This window comes from Morone saxatilis, unplaced genomic scaffold (genome assembly GCF_004916995.1).
Source record: "Morone saxatilis isolate NCDOM2014 unplaced genomic scaffold, NCSU_SB_2.0 Contig2, whole genome shotgun sequence".
NCBI lineage: Eukaryota > Metazoa > Chordata > Actinopteri > Moronidae > Morone > Morone saxatilis.
Window position 1 is genome coordinate 17,228,627 of NW_023339762.1, and position 27,106 is coordinate 17,255,732.

The window sequence follows — 27,106 nt, forward strand, 5'->3', positions numbered from 1 at the left end:
CTTGCCAGTGATCTGCTTGTACCCTCCCCCCCCCCCCCCCCCCCAGCTCTGCCCTCCTCCCAGCACAGCCACAACCAGCCCCAATGGAGCCAAGAATGTAGGAGTGTTTCAGCCAGTGTGTGGGATTTAGCTCGTCAGAAGCTCAGGGTCACCTCCACACCCTCTCACTTTGAAATGGACCCCTGGTGGCAGCTCCTGGGAGAGCCCAGTGATGTCTCTATCAGCCTGTCAAAAGAGATAGCCCGGGGCTCCACCAGGTCCCCCTGAGCCAATCAAACTCTTCACAAAGCACAGATGGATGCTCTTTCACCAGCGTGCTACTGCTGAGGAGGGGGGCACCCGGCCGCGATGCTCAGTCCCCCAATCAGTTAGAACAAACTCCCATTGGTGGGGTCCAAGCCTCAGTTCAGCCCAACTTCAGATCTAACTATGTATATTTTAAAAGAGAGTACTTGCCATTTGCCTACTAGCAGAAAGAAAGCCGGTAGAATTAGTTTCCTTTTTTACCTGCTTTATGTCTCCAAGTGCCTCTTATTTAGACTTTCATACATTAAATCAGTGCAGTATAAACTGTAACATTTTTGAAGGAAATTGTTTTGTTTGCAAAATTCAAAATGGTAAAAGGTGTCAAAATTTTTGTGTAAGTAAACTAAATATGATTGAGAAAATAAAGGATATACTACATCCTTCTACTTGGAAAAACTATTGTGGAGAGACAGATGGAAAAACCAGAGTATGTGTGTGTGTAACCATCAGATTGTCCAGGTGATTTTAGTGGAAATGTAAAGCACTAAGTGCTGAGGATGGAGAGAGCACTCTCTGTGAGATGAGCTCTTTCTCTCTCATCTGGACCCTGTTATTGTGAGAAGGCAACAAAGCAATGCATTAGGAAGCACACTGGAGCCACACAGCTTTGATGTGAGCTCGGTAACCAAGGCGCAGCGGTGGCCGGTGTGTGAGCTCTGTTCCAATGGCTGTGTTGTGTAATCAGATGTGTTTGCTGTGTATTCAAGTAAAGAAGTGGTGTAATCCATCCTCACTAGAGTGCAGTTATTGAAAAAACACAGGCTAAAACAAGAGCTCAAACTGATCAAGATTCTTTATTCAGGATTCTTGCAAATTCTCCATTTGATGATGCACACACGATACTGGGTAAAAATAAAACTCTCAAATAATCAGTCTAACATACAGCTACATAGACACTTTACCTAAAAAAATGAAGTGGGTTGGAAATAATACACATACCATCCATAAATATATATATGTGTTGGTAGGATAAAAGATGAGAAAGCTGACAGCATTATATTATATACAGTAAATCCTTGCCACAAAAAGAAAAGTTACAGTCATTAATCTGTCTTAATATTTTAGATGTGCGATAAAACAGATTATTTCAATTAATATTTAAAAACGTATTGCAATATATTTGACCTTTTGACCTTTAATTATATTAACACAAGGATAAAGAAAAAACATTGCCATGGTTTGTTTTCCATAAACTTAAGCTTGTATTAACTTCACCTTAAGGCAAATTTCTCAGTTTCACCAAAGTCAAAAGCAAAGCATAACAGTGGAGGTCTAAGGTAAGCCAAACCCGACGCTTTTCATTCCTTTTCTAAATTATATCCAAAGATGAAGGCTGAGCCTTGCAGCGCTCTCTTTTCTTTACCTCCAGGCTTGTGATTGACAGCACCATGTGCTGCCCTCCTAGCCGCTGCAGTTCACAGCCTCTGTCAGGGGGGTGGCAAACACACAAGCCAGAGAGCGGCTGGCTGCCCCTCAGCAGCAGGGGGCAGAGTTAGGGTGGTATGGTGGGGTGCACAGGGTCATGGGCTCTGCTGGCACTGGAGCATTGTTGTCAGGTGGACTGCGTCGTACCGTATTCAAAAAGAGACCAGCCTTTCATCCAGTGTGTCCGCAGAGCTTACCTTTTCTTCCGCGGCTGGCTCTGGCTGGTGGGCGCTCTCAGAGCGCTGTACTGCACCTGTAAAAACAAACAGGAGTTTGGTCAGAGGCAGGTAATCCGAGCTCAGTGGAGCGCACGGTAATGGCTCCCCTGAGGAGAGCTGGTGCAGGGGAAAGCGAGGCGGGCTTGCCTGTAATGAATCATTTTTTAAACACAGGAGCAGAGGGGATTAATCACAGGGAGGAAGGATTTGAAGAGTCAAGGGTTCCCTACCAGTGTACGCCCCCCTCATTCTGCACCACCATCACAATATTAGAAACAGACATCAACTGTTAAGATGACCTGCCAGGCCAGTGAGGGAGTTGCAAACTGCATAATCACTCAGTGTAAGTTATGTCCCCTAAAGAAAACTTTGTTAAAGCCTGAGAATAGTATAACATGAGTGCTGTTTAAGTTACCAAACATCGGTTGACGTGTAACTTTCTTCACAGCTTTACAGACCCTTGGTGTGACTTTGATTTCGTCAGTGAAAAACAATACTTTAAATGTGACATTTGCAACTTACAGCCTTGGGTTTTTTTTGCTAGTTACATATGTAGAATTAAGCTCAAGATAGATTTCAATATCCAGTATTTCTTTGATCTACAAATGGATTTACAAAATTAATTTAAATTGTAGAATCGTGTTCTCTTTGACATTCAAAAACTTAGATTCAATTGTCCATTTTTTTTTCTCCCCAAAACTGCCATCATAATCTAAAGAGGACTGATCATAGGGTAAACTGAAAGGAAGAAGAGCTGGAATTTGAAAACTTGCTTTTGAAGCATGCTTGCTAAGCTCAAACAATACGGTGAATCTGTTGAATAAAGGTAAGAACTCTATGCTAATTAGCTGGTCTCCATTATTAGAATGGGAGATGGAATGTGGGAACAAAGTGACTGCCTCCTGCATCAGAACATGAAACTGTCCTCAGAACTGACAGATGCTTCTTATTTCAGGACAGACAGTGTTGTCAGAAGTCCCCGTTTGAGGCAGACTTTGTAGATGTGCACAGGCACTAATTGCCAAGTCACATTTGCAAGAAAGACAGGAGTCAATTTTCAGCCTTTGTGGTGTTTTTGTGTCCACACCTATCTGAGGATTGAAGTTCTAAGTCAACAAAAACAAAATATGTGGTCTATTGTTTTGGGTCTCCTGTGTATATGATGTTAAGGTTATTTTTCCCTGTACATAATGAAACGTACTTATGATGAATCTTAAGGGTGTTTTGTTTTTTATGATTGGAGCTATTTTCAAGATGTAGTTTCTCTTTTAAACCAGGCTAAAAAGTATTGTTTCCATGGGATTAGAAAGTGAGTCATTTTCAAAGCTCAAACATTGTATCCCAATGGGGAAGAAGACATACAAAGGATTCTGAATCAAAAATGTATTCACCACCTTGTTTTGCCAACTCAGTCAGCCAAATCTCAAACAACACAGGCTCCCTCCAACATCACAGAGAAGTCAGGAATGGCTTGCTGCAGGAGGACATCAAGGGTGCAGCAGAAAAACAGACTGGGGTGAGAGTGTCTTTCCAGATCCAGACTGTCAGGATTTCTCACTGAATTCCGTCTGGCGAGTTACCTGGGAGATGAAGGCACTGTGTGGCACTTCATTTCCTGGCCGAGCAAAATTCTCAGTCAGAGAACGGCGAGCACCCCGCACCACTTACAACACCCTGACAGCTCTCCTCAGCCCTGTGATGTTAATGTAAATGACATATCAGCCATGGCTAATATGTAATCACATATGGCACCCAGCAAGACGATTGGGGCTCACGACTACATTAAATGACTCCACCACCCTGAAGTGACTGAGGCCACATCAGAGTTTCTGTGCTGACACAACAGCCAGAGACGTCAGGAGCCCTCTGCCGGCCCTCGGCCAATCCCAGCTTTAATGTCACAGTGCTTCAATCAGACAGACAAAATTGCTAATAACGGAACGAGGCTGCAGCAATATGGCTGAGGACAGATCTGAGCATCTCCTCAGTCAGGCACTACGGCGACTACATGGTGCTGCACTGAGGAATAATTGGGCCAGGGCTGCTTTAAAGGCGAGAGTCCATTAATAATCAAACAAAGCCAGAGGATATATTTCTGCAACACTTGGGAATTCTGGTACAGCAAATAATGCAGACATCTTCAGGGAATTCCCTCCCTATCTGTATGTAAAATTGGACCCTTACCTTTTGAACATCAGAAGGCACCCTCTTGAGGAAATCCAGTATTTCATTATTGTCAATAGTATATGGGTTGCGAAGCTTCTTGGTAAATTTGTTAACGCCTGTGAAAACAAGAACACATTAATAAATAAAGGTGTCATACCGACGAGCATATTTTTACACAGTTTTCTAGTGTAAACAAAAATAATAATAATAATAATAAAAAGAGTCGTGTAACCATATCTATGTACAGTATAGAGTTCCCACAAGTGTATCACTAAGTGCATTATATGATGATGTTTCAATGGATCCCTTTTAGTCAAACTTAATTCAAGCCGGACCAATACAGTGGACGCAAGTATGGATAAAGCAACACTTAGTCAATTAAAGCAGATGAATAATGATAACTCTACTAAAAAAACAGGCACATTCACACACACATTCTTGACAACTTTTCCTCACTTTTCTTTGCTTCAATCTGATCATTTCTAGCACATCTATATTTACTTTGCACATGGCTGCATACCACAGAGAAAAAATATCTCTGGGGTCTGGTAATGGGACAATTATATTCACAGCTTGGTACTGCTTGTACCTCAACATGCAGACAAAGAACCTAAGGACTTAAATATTTGCAAGCAACTTGAAAGGCTTGCCTTGCAACCACAGAGATGGGGGTTAACTGGGGAGGCAGAGGAGTGTCTCAGACTGTGTGTTTTTGTTTGATATGATGGTTTTTTGGTATTGATTGTGTTGAAGGCAGTGTGGAAGTACAGTGGTTGTGGGCTTACAGCTGGAGGAGGAGAGCCTGTTAAGGGCAGCATATCTCCCTGACCACTGAGATGACTGTCTATTCTGTATGACTACAGCAGATAATGAGAGGCTAGACCAGGAGCCTACAGACTGCCCAAGGACATCATGTATTATATACAGCTTTCTACTCTACCTCTGCTTTGTTTTCACACAAACCCTAGGCCTCGCCTCTGCTGGGCTCTGCTACATCAGCCCACACTGAGCAGAGCAAACCACTGCAGCTGTCTGATCTCTGTGCATCTGCAGAGGTGTAGGGATGGCAGAGTTCTTACATTACTGTACTTCGTTAAATCATGGATTTCCAGTTAGGAAGATTTAATCACTGCTAGGAACTGGCTCTTTTTAAGAGTTTTGTTTTGCAACAGTGGCATGGGTGTTGATTGTTATACAATTTGTTAGGATGTTTTGGTCATAGTAATGAAGGATCTAGCAACAAGCAGATAGTGGGAGTTTGTTAGCTTCTGGAATTCACCCAATACACTATTAGTTATACTAACATGTTTTGTTTTTTGTTCATTTACAATTTTATAAATTAAATTGTGATTTTGTAGATGTTGAACTTACCCCATATCAGCACAATGTATCGCAGTGGGATCAGATATAATAGCGTTGTTGCCACAAACAGCACCAAGCAGGACAGGCAGGACAAGAATGGGACAGACCAGTTGAATATGCTGGAAAATAATAATTGTGTCAGATTAATATGAAGTTCTATACAAAATGATTCATTTCAAATAGAAACCCTTTGTAAGACAAATATAAAGTGATCAAATTACTTCTTGATTCGCTCTCCGATGTTTGCAATTTCTTCCAAAACGTTCTGAACGACCAGTACTACTTCCTGCACCATATGTATCTTATCCATCAAACCCTTTTTTCCAGATTCCTAAAAAAGAAACAAAAAAACACACAAACACTGATGAGGTACACTGTATGTCAATTGTTGGGCAGGGTAGACAAAGACCAGTTTATCTCTGCTGTGCTATTATGTGTGATTTATCTATTGAATAGCCCGTAATGAGCAAACACTGTACATCTTCAGACTATGTTTTTTAAGATGAGACAGACTCAGTGCTCAGAAGCTGTTATGTGGATGGCTGAGAGATTTCAGCTTTTGTCCACCACATACAATAGAGCTGTTGCACAAGTGCAGCACAATCAAGACTCTCTGGTAGATGAAAAGTACACAAAATGGCCATCCGCAATCAGGCAGACTAGACGACCTAGACAAGAAGTGCAGGGGCCTCACAACTTAGGAAAGATTCCATTCCAGTCGCCTGCACAGGACAAGTTTGAACATGTTTTTACAAATCTGTCACGCCAGGCTCACTAACCTATCCTAACACTTTCTCTTCAAGAGAAAACACTTCACCCCGCTTAGGACACCAGGTGGATGTTCACTCTTTCACTCGTATCATTCTTGTCACAACTAACACAGCACATAAAGTATTATTTGCTTTTAATGCACTGATATAATAATGACTCTGGCAAAGCAATAAGTCAACATGTGAGGGGGGGTTGGAGGGCTTGTCTCAAAATGAAATAAATGTGATCACATCAAGGCTGGAAATAACAACGAGCGTGAAGCCTTCCAGAGACAGAGGAGTGACTAGAGATAACACAAGTAACACAAGCTAAAGAGGGCTGAGAAGCCTCACATCAAAAGGAGGAAATAATGACAGGAATGATGACAGAGGGCGGGGAGGGGAAGAGTGAGAGGGAGAAGGGGAATGAGAGTGCTGGGGGAGGGCACACTGATGGACCCTAACAGGAGGCTTGAGGATGTCTATATGTTTATGTTACAAGTCAGCCACAGCCGCAGCCTGTGTGCATTGACAGGGTCCAGACAGAATGCCTTTATCAGAGCTTCATGAGGCAGCCCCTGGGAACACACTGTCTGCCAGCACACAGAGACTCCCCACTGTCAGGCCCACTCTTCTCCACGAAAGGCGCAGGAAGAGAGCAATTCCCACACTAGCAGAGCCTCCCCCACTGGGCTCGGATCTGGACAGACACTGGCGGCTCAGCACTGTCCAAAAAAGGAGAAACTATCACAAATATGCTTTCTTTGAGATTAACATCTCATGGTCTCATCATGGGGAAAGAGGACTATTTGTGTTTGTGCATCATCTTACTCCACTCCAGTGCATTAGAAGGGCTGAGCAAACCTTAATGTATGTATTTTACTCCACATCAGGTGTTAACTGGGCTCTTTATCCTACGTTTATTTTGAAAGCGGGGACCACTGTTAGAGTCTGCTAGAAGCTATTACAATCCGTGTCAGTGAGCTCCTGATGGACCCAGAGAGACATTCATTCACTCGATGTAAAACCTCATCAGTTAGGCTCACATTCCTTTTCATATTTTAATTTAAACTTGTTTAAGCGACCCAATTACATGGTTTAGAATTCAAATATAATAAGCGATATGAAGCATTATTTAACTGCAGTGGATACACATGCAAGGTAAATTCAGCCAGAAATATCTATGGCGGGGGAAAAAAAGGAAGAAACCATATTGGCTTTCATTTCTAAAAGGAAAAACAGACAAATACATGTACTCTGAAGTATGCATCAAGAGGCAAAGCTCTCATGACCATCATTATTCATGTGCTTTGAGATTCTTGAAATCCACCATCTCCTTAGCGACCAAAACTGAAGTCCTTCCTACATTAATCACTTGATGATATTCTTTATCTTTGTTCATTTCTCTTTTCAGCATGTACACGAGTGCAGAGAAAACAAAAATAAATAAAAGATCTCCTTCTGAAATGGAAAAGGATGGGTAAACTGGGGATGGACTAAATGAATCCTAAATGTCTACTGATTAGAAAACCTGTGTGAAATCATATTCTCATTTCAGGTAAAATTGTAAAAGCTTCCTTTTAAGGGGCAGTAATGGAGAACCAATTTGATCTCCTGCACAAAGGTAAACATACTCTCACAGACATGTGGGGTGTTATCAAAGGCTGGAAAAAGCTCATTTAGCATCATTTTAATTAGAATAAACGGTGCCAAATTTGAATTGTCAGACTGAATATTTTTCCAGTGACTTTTTTTTTTTTTTTGACAAAGATAAGAATTGCATCTAAATGAAAAACACCTGTGTTCCTGGCAAATTATCTCACATAGAGCTAAAATAAACTAACAAACAATTTGCTTGGATAAAACACGGAAAAGCTCTCGGAGGCTTTAATGTGTTGTTGGGTTCATGTAGCTCTCATCATGCATGCCACAGATCATGACATGGGCAGTCTGTCTGACTGGTGTGCTCAAGGAGACCCAGTGGTAACTGTGGACTATCGGGTGAGAGATGTAGTAGCCCCCCAGCCCAGTCTAGCACCCCCATAACCACCTCTTCACCCTCCCCCATCTCCCCTGGGCTAGGCTCTGGGAGCACGTCAACCCCAGACCAGCAATGCTAGCCGGGGGGCAATAAAAGGGCTGTTTCATCTTCCCTGTTCATTTCTATTGGAGATCTATGGACTTGTTTTGCCTCTCTGTTTCTTTATGTTATGATTAAATATTGTCTATCTGCACAATTGATACCTAAGGCCAAAGGGAAGTCACTTTGCCCACACATAATTTGTAAGCTGTCTCTTTCCCTGAGGACAGATTTGTTCACAGGCAGAGAATCTGTTCTGTATTATCCTGCTGTAACACTGTCTTGCTTTTCGTCTCTCTTTAACGTCATGCCTTCACATTCTTGCTTCTCTGTCTGAGGTTTAAATATTTCCTTCCTCAAGGGGGGAAAAGGGGGGATAAAAACATATTTGAGTGGTAATCATAACCTTCTCAGAGGGAAAAGCCTTTATTCACATGTTACAGGAAAAACTAGGGGGAAAAAAAGCAAAGGCTTTGAAGTCATCAAATTTAACACTGATCACTCTTTAACCCCAAATATTTTTAAAGAAGACTTTGATAGGAGGTGTAAAGCTACACTGCTTGATCTAACTGCAAGATATCACATTCAAGTGACGGCGAGACCATAACAAGACTTTCAAATAAGCCACTTTAAATTAAAGCTGACAGCTTAAAACAAACATGGGTGACTGCTTAATTAGTAAATGAAAGGAGATATTTCATTTCCTCTGAGTGTGAAAGGGCTTAGGGAAGCTCATGGAAAACCTTTCAAAAAGCTTTAAAGAGGCGAAGGCTGAGTTCAGAAACACATGCAACGTATTGAGAGAATCTTAAACCAAACTAAAGACACTGCTATTTTTTTTACTAGAAAAGTAAACATTCCTCTATTATATATTGAGGATTTAAGGTAAAGACAAATGTAATAACCATTCTATGTAGCAATGATATTAAATTCAGTGCATAAACATAATCCTGCCTGACTCAATATTCATAAATACACTGAATCTTCTGTATCGCCGTTGTTTGTTTAGGCACCAGTTTGCCTGTTCCTAGCAGTGATAGCAAGTGTGGCTTCCCACTTTGTGTGTGCAGACATATCATGCGAGTTTCATCTGTGAATTAGCCCATCCTTTCAGACAGGATTTGGTGGATGTGCCTGTGTTTTTAAAAGAATCTGGCTTTTTTTGTAGCCCCAGGTCATCACAACAGAATATATTGAGCGCATTATGGATATGAATCCTGGGCCTAGACACGCAGCACAAGGGTCATTGCTTGGAGGCTTTGGGTTAGCTCCACACTTCATTGCCATAAAGCAATAATACACATCCCTGTTAACTCTTCCTTCTTTACAGAAAACAGTGGGATGAGTGTAATTGAATATTATGTGCTGTGGGGAAGTATAATTTTCAGGCTACTTAAAGATTTCCTGTTGTTTTGTTTTTCAAGAGACACTAGAGAGATATATTAATAAACATCATCATTTATGATGTCTCAAACGAACAAGTAAAAATGACTGATAAGCTTTGGGGCAAAGTACAAGTTTCCTGCTGTGTTTTGTACTTTGTTCATTTGTTCTGGTGGTAACAGGTCATTCTCATCACAACCACATTTAGACAATAAGGATAAAAAAAAATCTAGTGATTGTATTCCCACTAGCTGTGCAAAATCTAATTGACGGTGCTGTTTAAATTTGATTTATAGATTTTCAAAGGGCTGCAGTATCTCAGTGGAGTACATCTGTAGAGTGACACTGAATACCCAGAGGAACGGAATAAAGAGCTACATGTTACAACTGTTTCATAGATGTTGCCCTCATTTGGGATGCATGAAAAATATTTCTATTCTTAGTTAGAAAAGAGCCTCTGAGAAGTAGCTGTCATTGTGACTATGCTAAAATACCGACAAAAACCAGTATGGCTCTTTGGTAAAATATTTTCTATTTTCTAAGAGCTATTTGCTGAACCCACCAGAAGCAATGCAGACAATGTTATTTGTTTGATTTAACCTTGGTTATTCAGAAAGAAATATTAGCAGGGTTCTAACTTCTGGGTTCTAAAGTCTGAAAAATATATTTTTTTTTACAAGACACTGAGTAAACGGTCATTGTTTATAGTAAATCTTAAAATATATCTTTATATTCATAGCGATAACTTTCCATCAAAACATATTATCCCATAAAATGTTATAAAGAGACAAGATAAAATACCTTCTCGTCTTCCTCTTCGTCGTCACCCATGCTCATGTTCACCTAAGAGAAAATAAAGGGTAGTGGGTGATTTCAAACGAACGGGACATGTGGGCACTGGAGCATTTTTAACAAACACCTAGTAATGAAATTTTCTTTGAGTACATTCACCCCTATTGGGAGAGGCTTGTTTCCATAGAGACTGCATCACAGGGGTGACCTCACACAAAAGGAGAGGTGAAAGAGGGCCTTCCTCACAAGAGCACTGTCACACCAAAGCAATCTCATTTCTCCACAACATAAGCACACAGAAAAACAGAAAGAGGAAAAAAAAAAACACATTTAATTTGGATGCTGTTGCCTAGATCACTTTATATCAAGTCATCCCTGACCCCAATGTGGTGCACACTGTGACATTGCCTGGGAACAGAGCTGTGTCATTGCCGGCCAGAGGGTCACAGAGGGGTGGCAGAGTCTCCACACTGGATATGAGGGTGAGCCTGGGCTTTAACATTGCCTAGGGACGGCATCTTTGCCAGCAGCCATAAACACAATCACCGGGCCGGGTATGTTGCTTTGGGGAGGGTGTGTGAGCAGGCCAGGCCCCTGGCTGGCCGGTGAGAAGGCTTACAACACAGTGAAATTGGGGGGCAGTCAGAAGTGTGAACAGCATTAACCTTCACAGACATGTGTAGGGCAAACATAATTTCCATAACAGTAGATAGAGATAGTGGTATGTTGTGGGGAGAACTATAGTCCTGCATTTACAGATGTGGTGAGACTATATCAACAGACTATAGGCTATACATACATTTACACTGATTTAATTTTAGTGGCTTCTTACTGCTTGGTGTTTTATTGGGCCTCTGGAGCCAGTGTAGAAACTAGTTTAAATAGCTATAAAACATGTGGAATGCTGCTACAACTGACTGTACTGCGAGGTGCATTTTATAGAACAGCTCCTGTATTATACAGTATACATTCATGTGTAGGAGTTGTTAACTGACATTAGTGTAAAACTGCAATTTACCCAATGTGTGCCCAAAGGATTTTATTCCATCAGGGTGTGACCAGAGCTGGGTTACCATATAGATTGAATTTGCACTGTAACAGCATGCATCTACAGATGTGTATGGATGAATACTGAGTTCTGAGTCCTTGTCACTCACTAGGTCCTGGTTGGAGCTGGCCTTCCCTGTAGTGAGCTGGAAGTAGTGCCATCCAATGAGCAGAAGCAGGAAGAGGGGCAGCATGAAGAGCTCCCAGTGCCACACCGTCACAAGGAAGATCTGAGAAGACAGGACATGACAGTATAACGCAAAGCCCATCACACTATAGCAGGGACCCAGCTTTCAAATCTCAGCAAGCCTGCTCCCCAAACAAAATATATAATGGATTTAACCACATCCTAAATCTCATGAAAAGCACTACAGACTGTAAAGCCTCTGAGATTTACAGCCGATGGCAACAGATTTTACTCTTAGTGGTTTGAAAGTAGCAGACATTCAGGGACAACTTTTAATATCTTGAAATCCTATTTATATACACCAATAACACTGTGCTGGCAGAGTGCCTTACTGCAGAACAGAAAGTATGACATGGATAGGCATGGTATGTTGTCTTTTAACTAGCACATCAAATCCTCTTAGATTCGGAGGCAGCGAGGCTCTCTCTCTGACGAAGCGCATATGGCAACTGGAGAAGCATTTGCAACATTTACCCCCTCCGTGGCGATGATACTGAGAAAAGCCAAGACCCCTGGTAGAAATAAGATGGATCACACTGAATGAGTAATCCCTCATAATTCTGTAAAGGAGTGGTGCTAAGCACGTTGCACAACACCCACTGCATTTCACAGCAGAGCACTAATTGGACGGCTGCATTTAAACCCATTTAGTGACAGCCTAATGAGTCTGTCTCCAACTGAAATTATCAGGAATGTGTGAGGAGGATCACACCAGCAGGTTGACAGGGATGAAATAAAAATGTCCCCCACAGCAAGTTGAATCTTAAAATCTATTATAGTGTGATTATGCGCCAATATACCCAACATATGGTCCACTTTTACTTTCACAATGTAAATTTAAAATCTTCCTCATACTTTAAGACATTTTCTCTAATGAGTGCATACTTTCCAACAGTTAGATTCATCCTACTTTTTCAATAAGTTTATTTCAAAACATTGTGTATAACTGCTAAGCTGAACCCACACGATGGTAGCACTGTGCAGTCTAGGCTCAAAGAGCTGGAGGCTGCTTAGAGTATGAACAATATGTTCGAGTTATGCCTGAGACAGGATGCGAAGCACTGAGGCCTTCAGGCCTCAATAGCAGGCCTGTAAACAGCAGACTGCTCCTGTCATAGCAACCATACAGAGTCCGTGCATGTTGCTCTGGGGGCCAGTGTACCTACTGCCACACCAGGCCTAGGTTCAAACGGCCACCAGGGAAACGTGAACCGTGAGTAATGCAGACAACACGGTGGCCCAACGGCCCTAGGCTTCACCACTGCACTATTATCCCTCAATATAACCTGGGAGTTGGAGCGTCATGCAGAAACACAGCGGGATGACCAAGAAAAAAAGAAACGAACAATATGTTATTGTTATTTTTTATAAGGGTCCATTAGAATTACGTATACAGCAACAAACTAGGTAGCTGGTGGGGGACAAAAAAAGGTAAACAATGAATATGCATGATGTGCAGAGGTAGCTGCAGTACATCTCCTCTCTGTTATGAATAACCTACGTCATGTGTTGTCACCTCAGTTCCCATGAGGCGATTCTAAAGCGACGCTCCCCTCACCCCAGAGGAATTCAGCTGGCTGGTGGACAGGTAGCTTGTCATATTCCCAGTATTCTCATAAAAAAGGAAAAAGAAAAGAGGGGAAAATGTGCCTGGAAACTGACACGAGCCCAGCAGGAATGTTGAACCTCCTTGCCCTCCCTGCAAAAGCTGCTACATTAACCACTAAAGTCTAATTGCTTGGTCTCTGTCTTCCTGTGCAAGTCAACAGAGGGAGCCAATTCATTTCCACCCAGGGAGCCGGCAGAGAGAATCTGTCACAGGTATTCATAATCGCCCACTAATGCAAATTTCTGCTCACCGCGTTCTGGCTCAGTGGACAAGATAAAAGCCTACAGAAATACAATGCCTTGTGTCTAAACTGAGTGCTTAAATGAGGGTATAAACCAAAACTGTCAGAGATATCTCCTAAATTCCTCCCTCATGGTATGTCAGCCCATGTGTTCAGGATTTACATGCTTTTTTAACACTAATAAAAACGATGGAGGGAAACATCTGGGAAAACCTCTCAGATTCCTTCACTCAGGTGAACAGACTGAGACTTTGCCGTCAGATATCCCACAGTAATGAGCAGAGGCAGGACTATACCTTCCCCTTGTCTCCTCACATTCTCCAGAGTTTCTGTGAAATGGAGACAGAACTAATTCCCCACTAAGTGGTTTATGTTTTATTAGCAAGCAGCTGAGTGATTAAAGGACACATTGGACAAAGTGCAACCTTTCAGGTCTAAGTGTAAATTTGTGTAAAAAATAATCCGCATTTTAATTGCTGTCAGAGATGGGCTCCATTTCAGTCTTAAGGGCCTGACTGCGTATTTATTCATCCGTCAACAAATTACGTGTGACAAGTAAAACCTTGAACTTTTTCAACACGACAATGCTAATATGTTGCACGAGCGGTAAAACAGTAATTTATTTAACCAGAAAGGACACGAAGCAACAAACAAAAGCAAGGGAGGTGATAATTAATGATATACCTTAGCATTTAGGTTTACACACAGCAGAATTGGATAACGAACGACTTGTAATTGAACAAGTGTTAGTATGTATGTCTGGGAGGAGTGTCTCTAATGTAGGAAACCTCCCTTGACAAACACCATTTAGCTGAAAAATGTCTGTATGATTATGCACAGGGTGCCTAGGGAGAAAAAAAGAATGAATTAATAAAACTATTAGCACACGGTGGAGTAGATGATGGAGATGCACTCTCCTTAGCCACCTGTAAGCGCTTTGAGAAGGGGGCAACCCTGGGCAGAGCAATTCTGCCAGCAGGGTTAAGAACAGCCTGACAGATTTGTTTTATAGTGCCATTAATATGATTCCACTAAATGCATTCTGCGCCTTCTCATGCAGATCCCCTGGCCAGCAGATTCCAGCACCTAATAATAAAGCACTCAGCGATTAAAAGTGTGAATAAAATAACTTAAAGCTGAGCAAGCATGGCAGCTCCCACCACCCACACTCTCCCAGGAGAGGGAGAAGAGATGGTAGCAGGAACAAAGGGACAAAGACACCCTCTATAAGAGTTTCTACCATCCTGTAAATTGATTAACAGTGGAGGGGGTGGCCCAGTCTACCAACCCAAACTACTGACTGGCAGACATACCACCAGACAGCGAGGATGCCAAATGTTCTCCTTATACACTACAGCAGACAACAGGCTATAAATATAGGCCTAACATCAGTATAAAACACATCATACTGTTGATGAGCCAAACTAATGTAATATCATAGCACAAGGGGCCATACAATATCATTGGCTGTAAAAACAACTAACTAAAAGTACCCTTTCCATTTTTTTTTTTTTTTAAAGATGGTAGATTTCAAACATTCCCTTATTTTTAAGACTATGTACCGTCCAAAAACACGGGCGATTTAATCTTGGCTGTATCTTCACTACTCTCTTCAGTTGCACTCCACTTGGAAAGCTAAACAAAGCGAGAGGAGTGCCAGCCAGCATTATGAGGGTCAGTCATGGGGGCTGTGGACGGATGCCAGATTACGTGAACATATACTGAAAGAGTTTAACAAGGCTGACTACAGGCTGCGGGGTTTGTGTATGTATGTCTCTGGCTGTGTGTGGCTGTGTGTGTGTGTGCATGTTTTTTTGCCATGTTTGAGAGACAGAAAAAGGACTGAAACCATGCATGTGACAAATGCCAGTATGGAATATAGAAAAATTAAGAAAATAAATGAAAATGATCATTTAAAATAAATAATAGGAACCTCTATAAAGCCTCTTGAATAGTCTTTACTCTGAGAGAGATATTCTTTTTCTGGGTGAAATCAAGGGCAGTAAAATTAATCTGCATTACTTCCTCAATTAAAATACAAAAAAAAAAAAAAGAGATTAATATTGAATCAAAGGCACAAGTAGCAGCTCAGCTCACGCAGGTCTTTTTTATTTCAGCTGGGCTGAAACAGAGTCTGGCTGAGGGCTTATGTTGGGGACAGGAGCGGCAGGCTTTAAAGTAGCTGTAAACGCAGAGCAATGAGACATGTAATTTGTGTTGAGCTTGGGCCAGTGTGGGGACAGGCTTTCAGGGGGTGTCGGAGGCAGAGGAAGCACAGATAAGATTTCTCTTCGGGGTAGGTAGAGTGTGTGGGCAGCTATGGTGCTCTGAGCTAACGCTGAATAAATATTTCACATATGCTCAGCTCAAGTCTTATCGACTGGGGAGAGAGAGAGAGAGAGAGAGAGAGAGAGAGAGAGGCTATATTCAAGTGAGAGCAATAAAATTGGGTATATCATGTCCCTCTTCAGTGGGGCGAAATCGGTTGTCACATTTTTGGAGTGTGATGCAATTTACAATTCAATTTTCAAATCAAATACAGATATAGCCACATTTATATTTACTAAACTTAAGTTACTCAAGTTAAATGGTTAGTTTTCCACTTTGTTTACAAGTACTACTATTATTTTGCTTTATGATAGCTAATAAAAAAGCAACACTTTAGTACACACTTCAGTAATAAACCCAAGGCACAAAAAATTATATTTCTTGCGTAAATTAAAAAAATAAAAATAAACCATTAAAATAGTGTTTTATAGTCTAAACGCAGTTAATTTAATGTTTACAAATTGTTATAATTTGTAAACAAAATGTTAGCCATACCAAAATGACAAGCAAATGCCACAGCATGTAAGGATGCCTGCACAGTACAGTGCAATAGTGATAGCAGCTCTTTATCAAAGCACTGAGGAAGAGCAGCCGTGCAAGGCAAAGCATTAGCATTTGCTCACGGGGCCAGCTCTGGCCGTTGTCTCCCCGACTGTCTGACACATGCCAGGGCCAGAGTAGCACCAGTATGAGGCTGGAGCGGGGCAGTCAGCGGGGGCCCCGTGGTGCCTGTCAGTGGTGGCTACACTGACCCCGCACTTCGGCACTGGCCACTAGTGTTTAATCCGTGTCGGGAGCGTTAACACTGAACGACCTCCTGGGTGACAGATCTGCCACGCGAGCCTTTTCCCCTGAGGAGCTGGGGAGGGAGTGGCATGGACTCTCTCTCCCTGTCAGCTCAGCTCACACACACGTTAACGCGCCGGGGCCAAGACCGGCCCCAGAACAGCCACGCACAAGGGCGGATAGGTCGCTGCCTCAGCTGCCTGGGGAGAGGTGTCCTCTGTGACTACGAAGGTGGCAAGTATGTTAAAGGCAGTCATTATGATATGGCACACACAATGGGGTTAAACACAGAGCATACTTCATCTAAGCTGAAAACATGCATAATATAAAACATCAGTACAAGTACAAGTACAACACATGCAGAGATAAAGCGTGCCTTCTCAGGAATTAACACATACATTCAGTCAGCTGATAGAAATCTGAAGACACTTAAAAGTTACTTCATGCAGTTCAAAACTGATAAATAATCATGATGAATTTGGTTAGATCAAATTGTATAAAATGTGTTCTAAAAACTGAAATCCATGTCCAAAAAAATATAAAAAGTGGATCAATTTCACATCTCTAATGAAGTGAATATTAGCAGAGAAAGCTTATTAATCCGCCACTAATAAGGGGACATGTTTCAAGGTTACACGTTACAGTCAGCCAACCTCAAGAGCTGTCTAGTGACACATAGCCATTCAGGGCAGCTAAATAATTATACAATGTTAAATCAGGAGGCACTGCTGAGCAGTTTGCAAGTAGTCATAGCTTATCCTTTAATAATTAATAGATTTCAGACTCAAAACCATCACTGCCATCATTTTTTTCCCCCTCCTGGACACATCAGTGCGCAGTCTGTGAGAACTCCCAGAGCCATGGAAATGGAGAGTGTAACCCCAATGAGACTAAAGAAACCCACTCCTTTAAGGCCTCCAACTTTTTCCAACAGAGACAAAACAGATGCAAAGCAGAAACAAGGAGACAATTCACAGGCGTGCACAGTCCTCTAGCTGTTCACACAAAAGCTCGGCCACACTGCAATGCAGTAAACCACAAATAGGCAGATCCAAGACTCACAAAGCATCTCATTTTCAGGGACAGTGTTAACAAGAACAATTATGACAACTCTGATTATGGCTTTGATCTCGGCCGGGCTGGTGTTCTGGTTAATGGCCCAGACTGCTGTGGCTCTACACAGGTGGTCTCCCGAGACCTCTGGAGCCAGATCTGACCCTGCCTGCCCTCATCTGGGGAGACGATGATTCTATCAGCCCCCAAAAAAAGTCCCCGTTGCAGCTGCCAAGTGTGTTTACAGCTGCACCGCATCAAACATTCATCAAATGCCATCTTTACAGTGTGTGATGTGAGGCAATCAGCATTTCACAGGCTGTCAAATGATGTCTAAAGCGGTTACTACCTGGCAGTGTCAAAAAGAAAACGGTTCAAATACTCACATAAGGTATACAGGTTTCTTTCTAGTCTAACTCCTGACAGATGAGGTACCTCATATGTTAAAATATTAATTCTACTTAAATACTTAAAGCGGTCTAATGACAGCAAAGCTCAAAATCAGCTTTCAAGTGTAAATGATCCTTTTTTTTTAACTTTCATCCATTTCATCTAAATCAAAATTGTTCTCAACTTTAAACTTCTGAAGCAGATTAATTTGGCTCACTAATACATGCTCTTTTAGCTTTTTTTTTCTCCCTTTTTTTGTGGAAGAAACTTGTGTCTCTTGGTCTAATGCACAGAATGGAGGATTTCACTCCAAGTTGTTCCCACAAATGGCTCCTGTTGGGAAAAGTAACTGATCTCCTCTGCGCCTCCATTCATGTTTCAAGCAGTGCTGTAGCTCCATCTACAGGTCCTGTTCTTGTGTGCAGCAAAGAACTCTGGGTGACCCCTCTGCAGTCACTGCTGATGTATAGCACATTCATCTCGCTCAGTCTTAGTGAAAAGCACATCTAAAGGCCGTTATTTTATGAAGATTTTAGCTGTCACATTCTCTCTCTCTCAGAGAAAGGAACATGCTGTTGTCAAACTCTTGAAAAGCGCAGATCCTAGGCTCATTACTGTAGCATAAACAAGAAGAGAAAAAAAAAATCAAAATTTCTTGTTTATATTTCCATTCACTGATGAAAATGTTTATGAGGATTTGCCAGAACTTTGTATTAATGCGTGAGAAAGATTTTTTTCTTTTTCTTCTTTTTTTTTCTTTTTTTACATTACCTAATTAGAGAGACTATTTTAAAACTGCTACACATTGCTGGAAAATCCAAGGCGACTTCAAACAGTATGGACTCTGCTGATGAGATTGCACAATCAAAACAAGTAACCTTCCTGCACTCGCAAACAGTGACAATACAGCAACTATTTCCATTGCATAGTTTCCTCTCACACAATAACAGTCAGTTGCAGCTTAAAACCAAATAAACCATCAATCTGTAAATGCTAAATGTATATGTTCCTGGATGTGCAGCCACTCATGAGGGAAAAGTTATCTTGATATGAACAAAGAAGAAAAGAAAGAAAAAACTTTATATTATATATATATTTCCCCCATTCCCTTTCACTTGGTTAACATGAACTAGAGCGGTGATCCCTCATGCAAAATTTGAATACCTTACACACCACACACCAACAACCACTTTATAATGCATACATGAATCTACATAAACAGGATACAAATGTAGACTGCATACTGTGTGGAGGTCAGAAAATTGGCCTGTGGGACTGAGTGATATAATGGCTAAGAATTCCTGGTAAAGCACTACGCGAGCATCCCGCAGTCCCAGTAGAAACCACAGCAGCGGTAATGCATTACAGGATGTATATGGTGTAAAAGGGTAGGACTGGTCTGCCTGCTTGATAAATAATGTATTGTAATGTATATTAAAGCTAGACCCACCACTGCAGCGTTTCCTACCGGCATACCCTGAGAAGCCCTGCACTGCCTGCCACTGTGGAAAAGAGCAGACACTAGTGGTATAATTATGCACATCTGAGAGGCAAGCAGAGGCCATCTGTCAATGTCTGAATCAGTTACCTTATTACCACTGCCTAAAGATATAAAGATAGGAGTGGGAGCTGCTTTCATTAAGGCACACGGTGGCATGCTGCTTTAGACAGCTCCAAACACTAACTTAATTGCAAATGATGACTTGGAGGAGGAGGAGTGGCTGTACAGTGGCTAGCCTTGGAGTGGGCTGGGGCACAAGTGTGGATGGTGACGTGCCACTAGGCTTGTAATGACAGTCAGTAAAGACCTTGTTGTTGCCCTCACTGACTGTCAGATGGTAGCGCAAGTTCAGAGTTTTTTCCTGTTACTATCAATTACATGCAATATTAACATGTGATTTGCATGTTTCACTGTGACTGTTACTTGTTGAGAATATAATGAATCATTGAAAACAAGAACTTTTCACTTGTTGAACTCTCAGTCTGCTGATGAGTGGGTGATGAATACACAGTCGCAGATTCACTCTGGTTGGGCAATTCTCACCATGTACCTTTGACACTTCGACACACAGACTATTTGAAGCACACCTCATCACAGACAAAGGCGTACTCTGACTACTCTGTTACTGTCTGCTTTTAAAAATATCAGCCAGTGTGCTGGTGTTAGGGTCTAAAAACAGAGCAGTTGTTTCAAATAAAAGCAGCTACATCAATGTCAAAAGAATTACCATGTTCACTGCTGACAAAAATAAGAATGGGAAGCACTACACTACAGTCACAATGAAGATCTTGATGAAAATAGTGAGTGTGTGAGTCTTTTCCCTTCATTCTAAGATCTCTATTTGTGTGCTGGACTCCTAAACAGCAGGTGGAGTAGAGGTGGAAATGAAAGATTAGAGTGTGCCACCACACACTCCCATCGCCTGCGGAGGATCTAATTATAGGTGGAAGAAGATGGCCCCATCCCGCTGACCTGTCACCTGTCAGCCTGCCTATCCTCCTGCTCTCCTGCCCATATCCCTGCCTCCAAGTCTCTCGCTATCTTCCTTCGTAGACCACACTCTTACTTAACTGTCTTCCTCTTTCTGTGCTTCAACTTTCTTTCCCAGATAGTACCCTGCCTCCCACTCTATCCTTATACAATCGCCTGCATTGTTCTCCGTCTTCCTGTCTGTGTGTCTGCCTGCCTGTCTGTGTGCCTTGCTGTTCTAAAGGCTGTGATACACTGAGCCTGGCCACTGCCTGGGGGGATTTGCACCTCAGGATCAGTGAGAAGGGCTTATAGAATACACCAGGTATGAATTGCATGTCATTCTGAGACAGAGCAGACAGAAGAAAGGCGGTGAAAGGAGAGTTCTTCACACACCCTGTCTGTGACCGCTTCCTCACCCTGACATGGCGCTGGCAGGGCTTTCATGGCAAGTGTACACTCTTAATCATGACATTACATGTGCTGTACTGAGGGGGATTCACAGGGTGATTTAAGATTATTTAAGCTTAGGACCTTAGATCACATACCCTCATTAAAAACAGCTAAACAGAGACATTTAAACAAGGTTCAAATCTTGGAGGCAGACTGTCACTCCTCCACCCAAGGAAGCTGAGACTGTGATCCTCCTTACACCGTCCCCCGGGTTAGGAGGCTTTCCTAAGAAGTCAGATGTACAATCGCCCAAACCCCACCCCTTCAAATACACTCTAATGTCATCAGAACTGAAGGAAAGCCAAGTGGGGTTTGATTTAAAGGATAAAGCACATCCATCACATACGCAAGGGATAAAAACAGAAGGCAGCCATTGTTTTTCATGGGAAAAAGACTAGCAGAGAGAGAAAATGGCTAAACCAAAGATTCTACTCAACATCTAATTCACATAAAATGAAAGAGTTAAAACTGGGCCGCAGTGAAATGGGACAAAACTTGTTCGCCCCAAGGCTTAAACAGAGTTCATTAACGTGAGGCAATGACTTACCAGAAAGGCTATTAGACTCCGTTGCGTGCTCTCCCATTGAAAACAGCTTTTAATGTACTGTAACGTGCACAGAACGGCTGTGCTGATTTTTCGAACCCGATATATATTCCGGGCAAGAACCTAATAGGAAATAATTGGAACAAAACACCGGTTAGTATCATTTGAAACTTGACATAATGTTTATGACTTTGCAATGAGGTTGAATCAGCTTTACAATCCCTTATTTGCTACCTTTAAAGTTAGATGTTTAAAGGCCAATTAAACAAATTACTTTGACTACGTCCTACATAAAAATGTCAATAAAGTTAACCTTTTTGTTGAACTTCAGGTTTTCCTCCATTAATTTAGTCTCCTTCGGTTGGAAGGTTCTGATACCAGCTCTGACCTGGGACAAACAAAGAAAAAAAAACAACCACAACATTTAACTACTTTTTGACTTTGACAACCTTTCTAACAAGCTTATTTAGTATGATCATTACCTTGTTATAGATAACCTCTAGCACCAGTGTGATGGTTCCTTTTGATGCACTTTCCAAGTCGTCCTTCTTCAAGAAAAGACATATCTGCTGGCCATTCTGAACCTTTTAGAATATAAACAATAATATAATTAATATTTTGTATTTCAGGTATTAATATGTAAGATTTTTACAAACTAAATCATGTCACAATAATAATGTAGTGGCTGATAAAAAAACTTACAGCCAGTAATGGAATGGCCACTTTCCCCAAAAAGTTTGCAGCCTTGTCTCCATTTTCATCAAGGACAGTCAACTCTAACACATCATGAATGTCCTTAATTGGGCTGCAACACAATATTAATAATATGCAATAACAGATTTACAGATTAAATGACAATAACAGAAGAAGACAGACGTCTGTTTTCCCCCCAGATGTTATATTTACAGTGTAAAGGCTTTGCTCCACTCCGGATTGAGGGTCTTGTACATTGTGTGAGTTTGGAGTTTGCTGTTACCGAGCTCAACAACACATAATGTGTTGCTTTTTCCTGCATTTAACAAAGAAGTGTTATTATTTAATGTAAAGAAAAGGTAATGACGATAAGAATAGAAAACAGAGAAGTGAATTGTTGTTACAGTTGTGCTTACCATTGAGGTCTGTTGCAGGAAGATCATTTGCCTTAATAACCTTGACCTGAAGGAAGCCAACCTCCCCTACACACTTGTGTGAGTTCTTCAAGCTCTGAAAAAAATGTAAATGATTAAAAACATTTTTTTTTGAACATGGTTAATAAATGTACCACAAGAAGTTGCATTCTCACCACCTGGCATGTAACTAAATTAATGTAAATGTTTCTTCATAAAATCCATTACATATTTGTATTTCTTACTTAATTAGCTGACATTAGGAGCATGTCTATACTGTAAATGGCAGTAGGTTGTTATACCAATATTATTCTCTTTTTCCAAAAATATGAACTAAAACAAAAAGTAACGTACAAATTTCTGCATTACTGTGTCTCTCCCATCAGGCTTTTCCAGGGTAGCTGTTTCAATGTCAGAGATGGAGACTCCCCAGCAGGGTCTCAGGGTGACCAGAAACACCAGCCTGCCCTTTCCTGGGTCCAGCACATGAGTGTAGAGCTGCCTCTCATTAAGTGGAAGCCTCAATAGGTCAATCTCAAACCTGACATACAAAAGGAAAATAGTTCCATTGAAACATATAAGGCCAACTAGTTCTGTGAAGCCAGTGTGAGCAAAATTAACACTAACCACCAGGAAATACTCACATCCCCCATGATTCCTCACCCTTCCTCCCTCTTTTTGAGTACACCTCTACCTGCAGAGGTTCCTGGTTATCTTCAAACTGATTGAAGTCAAACTGCTCTCTCCACTGGGGATTGGCCTGAATGCAAAGGTTCTGAGGGCAGTAAAGACACAGATTCAGCACATACAGTAATGTGGAAACACACACACACACTTTGAGGCAATGTCAGGTTTAATGCATTATCAGACTGAGCAGCTCCTGCATGACAGGTGGATTAAGTCTTCCTTCAGTTCAACCAGAACGAGGCAGGAGAGGAGAAAGAGAGGTGTGTTGTGTGTATGTGTCTCTATTTGTGTGTGCTTGTATGTGTACACCTCAGTAGCCACTCTGGGATTGTAAACACTGACAGCTTCCAATTAGAATCAGCTTTGTCCAACAAACAAACAAGCAGAGAGGAAAGCAGAGAGGTTTACAAAGAAATAACACGACAACACAAGACAAGTGCACCATAGAATCATCAGGGGGGAGGCCGACAAGTACAGGTAGATGAACAGGGCATGCTGAGTATGCAAATGAAGGCAATGAAGCCCAGCAACCGAAGCACAGGGAGAAGTGAGTGGCAGCCTTGCCCAGTCTAATGAGCTGCCTCTGCCATGGCCCAGTGAGCCAAGGTGGAGGTGAGTCACTGACAGGCACCTGCTGAGCAAGAGAAGCGAGGAAGTAAGAGAGAGGAGCTGGGAAGAAAGATTTGAAGTATAAAAAGCAGACATAAAGGAAAAAAGCATGACAAACGGCAGTGTAGGAGAAGTGGGAAAAGAGAAAAGACTTTTAAAAAACAAGTCGAACCTTGCTCTTGTACTTCTGATCACCAAGGCGGAAGCGGACGTAAATGTCCCCCTGACCATACTGCGGCAGGTCCAGTCCCTCCACCAAGGTGATACGAAGCACGCCAGTCCACAGCTGGTTTTTCGGCTGATTCTTCTGTGTTTCAGCAGGCCGTTGCGCGGCCTGGTTCTGCTGCACGGCAAAGATACACAGACAGTTACAGTTAGTTTTTTATAAAGCACCATGTGTGGAAGCTCTGTACGCTCCCCTCTGTTTACCTTCTCCTGCCTTAGCCTGGCACCTCATCATGTTCACAGAGTGCATGAAAGTAGGACAAAGGTTTACACTATACAGCACATCTCTGTTGGAGCACATTAGCACATCTCTACTGACAGGCAAGCCACACCACGGAGGCTCCTGGAGAGAGAGGAAGAGAGGGACGTCAGCGAGCAGCCAGATGTCCCTGGCTGTGACAGTCCCACTCATCACTGGCTCCCAGACTGAGTGTGGGGAGGCAGGACACTTGGCATACTGCACCAGAGACAGCAGGCAGCAGTGAGTAATGATGCAAACCACACAGCTCTCTCATCAGCAAATTATGCATACATGCACTATGTATGGCCAGCATACAGAGTTTACTGCATGTTGGCAAATTCATCCAATTTTAATTTAACCAGCAAAATAGCAAATCTTTTCTACTAAAGTGAATCTACAAAACTAACAAAGATGTTGTGTTCAAGAACTGTTTGTAAATCAAGGACAAGCACAGCAAATAATCTACTTCTCCTGCCGTGTGTCACAGAGGGAGTGAGAGAGAGAGGCCTTGATATGTTTCCATGTTAGAGTTCCCGTGAGGCCATGCGGTGATAGGCCGGGGCTGTAAAAACAAACAGCAGAGAGGTTGTGTAGGGCTGACTGTAATTAAAGAGCAGGACCGTAATCTGCTCTCGCCTCTTTGATTGCCTAGCTCCTTCGACTGCCCCGGCGACGCTGCTTCAAACAGCCCCACTACAACTCCCCTGCCACTCCGGCCCCTCCTCTTCACTACGGGGTCACAACCCACATTGCCACCCAATCCGGAGGGGATCAAAGCACATCTCAGGGACCTGAATTAACATGGAATACCACAGGCACAGCCCTATAAATATCAGCCCCTTCAAAAGAAGAGGAACAGAGGGAGTGGAGGAGCGATATAAAACAGGCCTCAGCCAAGTCATCCCAAGTGTTTATCTTGGACACATTTCTATCTCAGCGGCCAATAAAACAATTCCACTTAACTGTAAGTGGCCCCTAAAGAGAATCTATTCCTGGTCCTAAAAGGGCTGTGCGATTGCTTCCATATGGTGGGACAGCATGGGGACAAGCACGATGAGCTCAGACCCAGGTCCATTTGGCTGGTACCTCAGCACTGTCCATCCACAGCTGTGATATTACATCCTAACATCTGGGTTATTGCCCGCTATGCCTGGGAATTATCAGCATTGCCGATCTTAGGCATCCCACACTGGCAACATGCCTCGAACAGCAGAGCCCCCCTCCCGCTTCTCCCATACGCCCCCCTCCTGTTTGAAACACTATCACACAGCAGAGTTTTACTTAGGCACTTGCCATTCCCTGTCTCTGTGGTGGTAACACAGAGGGAGAAAACGATGTTCTGAAAGAGGGGGAGTAGAGCTGTAAGAGCTGGGTATTCAGCACTTCCAGGATAGGTGTTAAATGCAATAAGATATTGTACGTTTGTCAAAAATGAAATGGGAAAAAAATGGCATTGTTACATTGTTAAATTAGCACTATGATTTAGGCAGCAGAACATTGTGAAGAGTCCCATCACACATTTCGGTCTCCCTTTGAGTATCTTTAACCATCTGTAGTGGATAACCTACAATGTGTATGAAAATGGCTTCATTCCTTTGTCATCTAATTTCAAATTGAGATTGTCTACTGGACCATCAAGAGACTGAACAGTGGCAGATGTAGTGACTACATAGGTGTGAATATAAACCTACTCTCTGCAGTCCCAAACAGCAACCCTCCTATTTCACTCTGAATCTAATTACAGCTACAATATATTGAAAACCACTTGAGAAGAGATGGAACTTTGTTTACTACAAAACCAAATACTGCTCTATAATACTCATCTATGGGCTCTTTCATGACAACATATTCAGTCAATATTATTATTTTGCTTTTGATCAGGATGTAATATTGTACCGTACTTTTTCACAGCAAAGGATACCAGTGAAAATAATATGCATTGCAAAAAAGGTTCACTATAAAACCACAAAAGAAATAGCCTGTGCTGAAACCAAGGTTACACACAAAAGCATGAGTCCTGAGCACACACCTCATTCTTTGTTACACCATAGTACAGTGAGCTACTGCCCCCTAGTGCCTTATATCAGGGTAACTGTGAGCACTACTCTGTAAATGTTGAACAGTTGAACTCAGGAATACTGACTGGCATTCTGGATCCAATTTGGAAATTCGAGTTAAAAAGTAAATGTAAGAATGAAAAAATACATACCTTATTCTTCCTTGGTGGCCATCTCTATGGAAAAAAAATATGAAAGAATTAAGTGAATCAGTACAAACAATTCAGGGAAGACTGGGAACAGAGAACTGCATCAACAAATACTTCTTATATCATAAATACTCTTACAGGGCTTCTTTTGATGGTGGCATCTCTAAACATTAAGCAGATATCAATCACAATAACTCCCATGTCATCTTCTTTACTTTTTGGATCATCAAGGCGCAACTCCATTTCATAGGTTCTGTGGAAAGACAGAAAGGACCTGAGGGTTAAAACTGATGACCATTTATTGATATCTATTCCCTAAAGTATAAAAAAAAGTATTCCTCACTTGTACAGTTCAAGATTTTTCAGGCAAATAGTGCTGGAACCCATGAAGTCATCAGTCGTCCGATTTTTATCATAGACCTGCAACAATATTGACGGATAAA

At 42.0% G+C, this 27,106-nt stretch overlaps 1 protein-coding gene across 1 annotated transcript in view; it reads right to left on the reverse strand.

The window, feature by feature from the left end:
- Window positions 1–1,104: 1,104 nt before the first annotated feature.
- The window catches only part of mctp2a (multiple C2 domains, transmembrane 2a), a 31,275-nt gene continuing 5,273 nt past the window's right edge, over window positions 1,105–27,106 (reverse strand). Inside the window, exons 6-23 of the mRNA XM_035665868.1 lie at window positions 27,007–27,083; window positions 26,802–26,916; window positions 26,667–26,690; window positions 24,164–24,334; window positions 23,340–23,470; window positions 23,050–23,236; window positions 22,699–22,792; window positions 22,496–22,598; window positions 22,292–22,394; window positions 22,072–22,173; window positions 21,903–21,977; window positions 21,593–21,712; window positions 11,639–11,758; window positions 10,491–10,532; window positions 5,699–5,808; window positions 5,487–5,596; window positions 4,134–4,231; window positions 1,105–1,984 (exon numbers count right to left, since the gene is read on the reverse strand). Of these exons, the coding sequence (XP_035521761.1) occupies window positions 1,925–1,984; window positions 4,134–4,231; window positions 5,487–5,596; window positions 5,699–5,808; window positions 10,491–10,532; window positions 11,639–11,758; window positions 21,593–21,712; window positions 21,903–21,977; window positions 22,072–22,173; window positions 22,292–22,394; window positions 22,496–22,598; window positions 22,699–22,792; window positions 23,050–23,236; window positions 23,340–23,470; window positions 24,164–24,334; window positions 26,667–26,690; window positions 26,802–26,916; window positions 27,007–27,083 (1,842 nt within the window). The 3' untranslated portion in view covers window positions 1,105–1,924. The remainder of the gene's footprint in view (window positions 1,985–4,133; window positions 4,232–5,486; window positions 5,597–5,698; window positions 5,809–10,490; window positions 10,533–11,638; window positions 11,759–21,592; window positions 21,713–21,902; window positions 21,978–22,071; window positions 22,174–22,291; window positions 22,395–22,495; window positions 22,599–22,698; window positions 22,793–23,049; window positions 23,237–23,339; window positions 23,471–24,163; window positions 24,335–26,666; window positions 26,691–26,801; window positions 26,917–27,006; window positions 27,084–27,106) is intronic.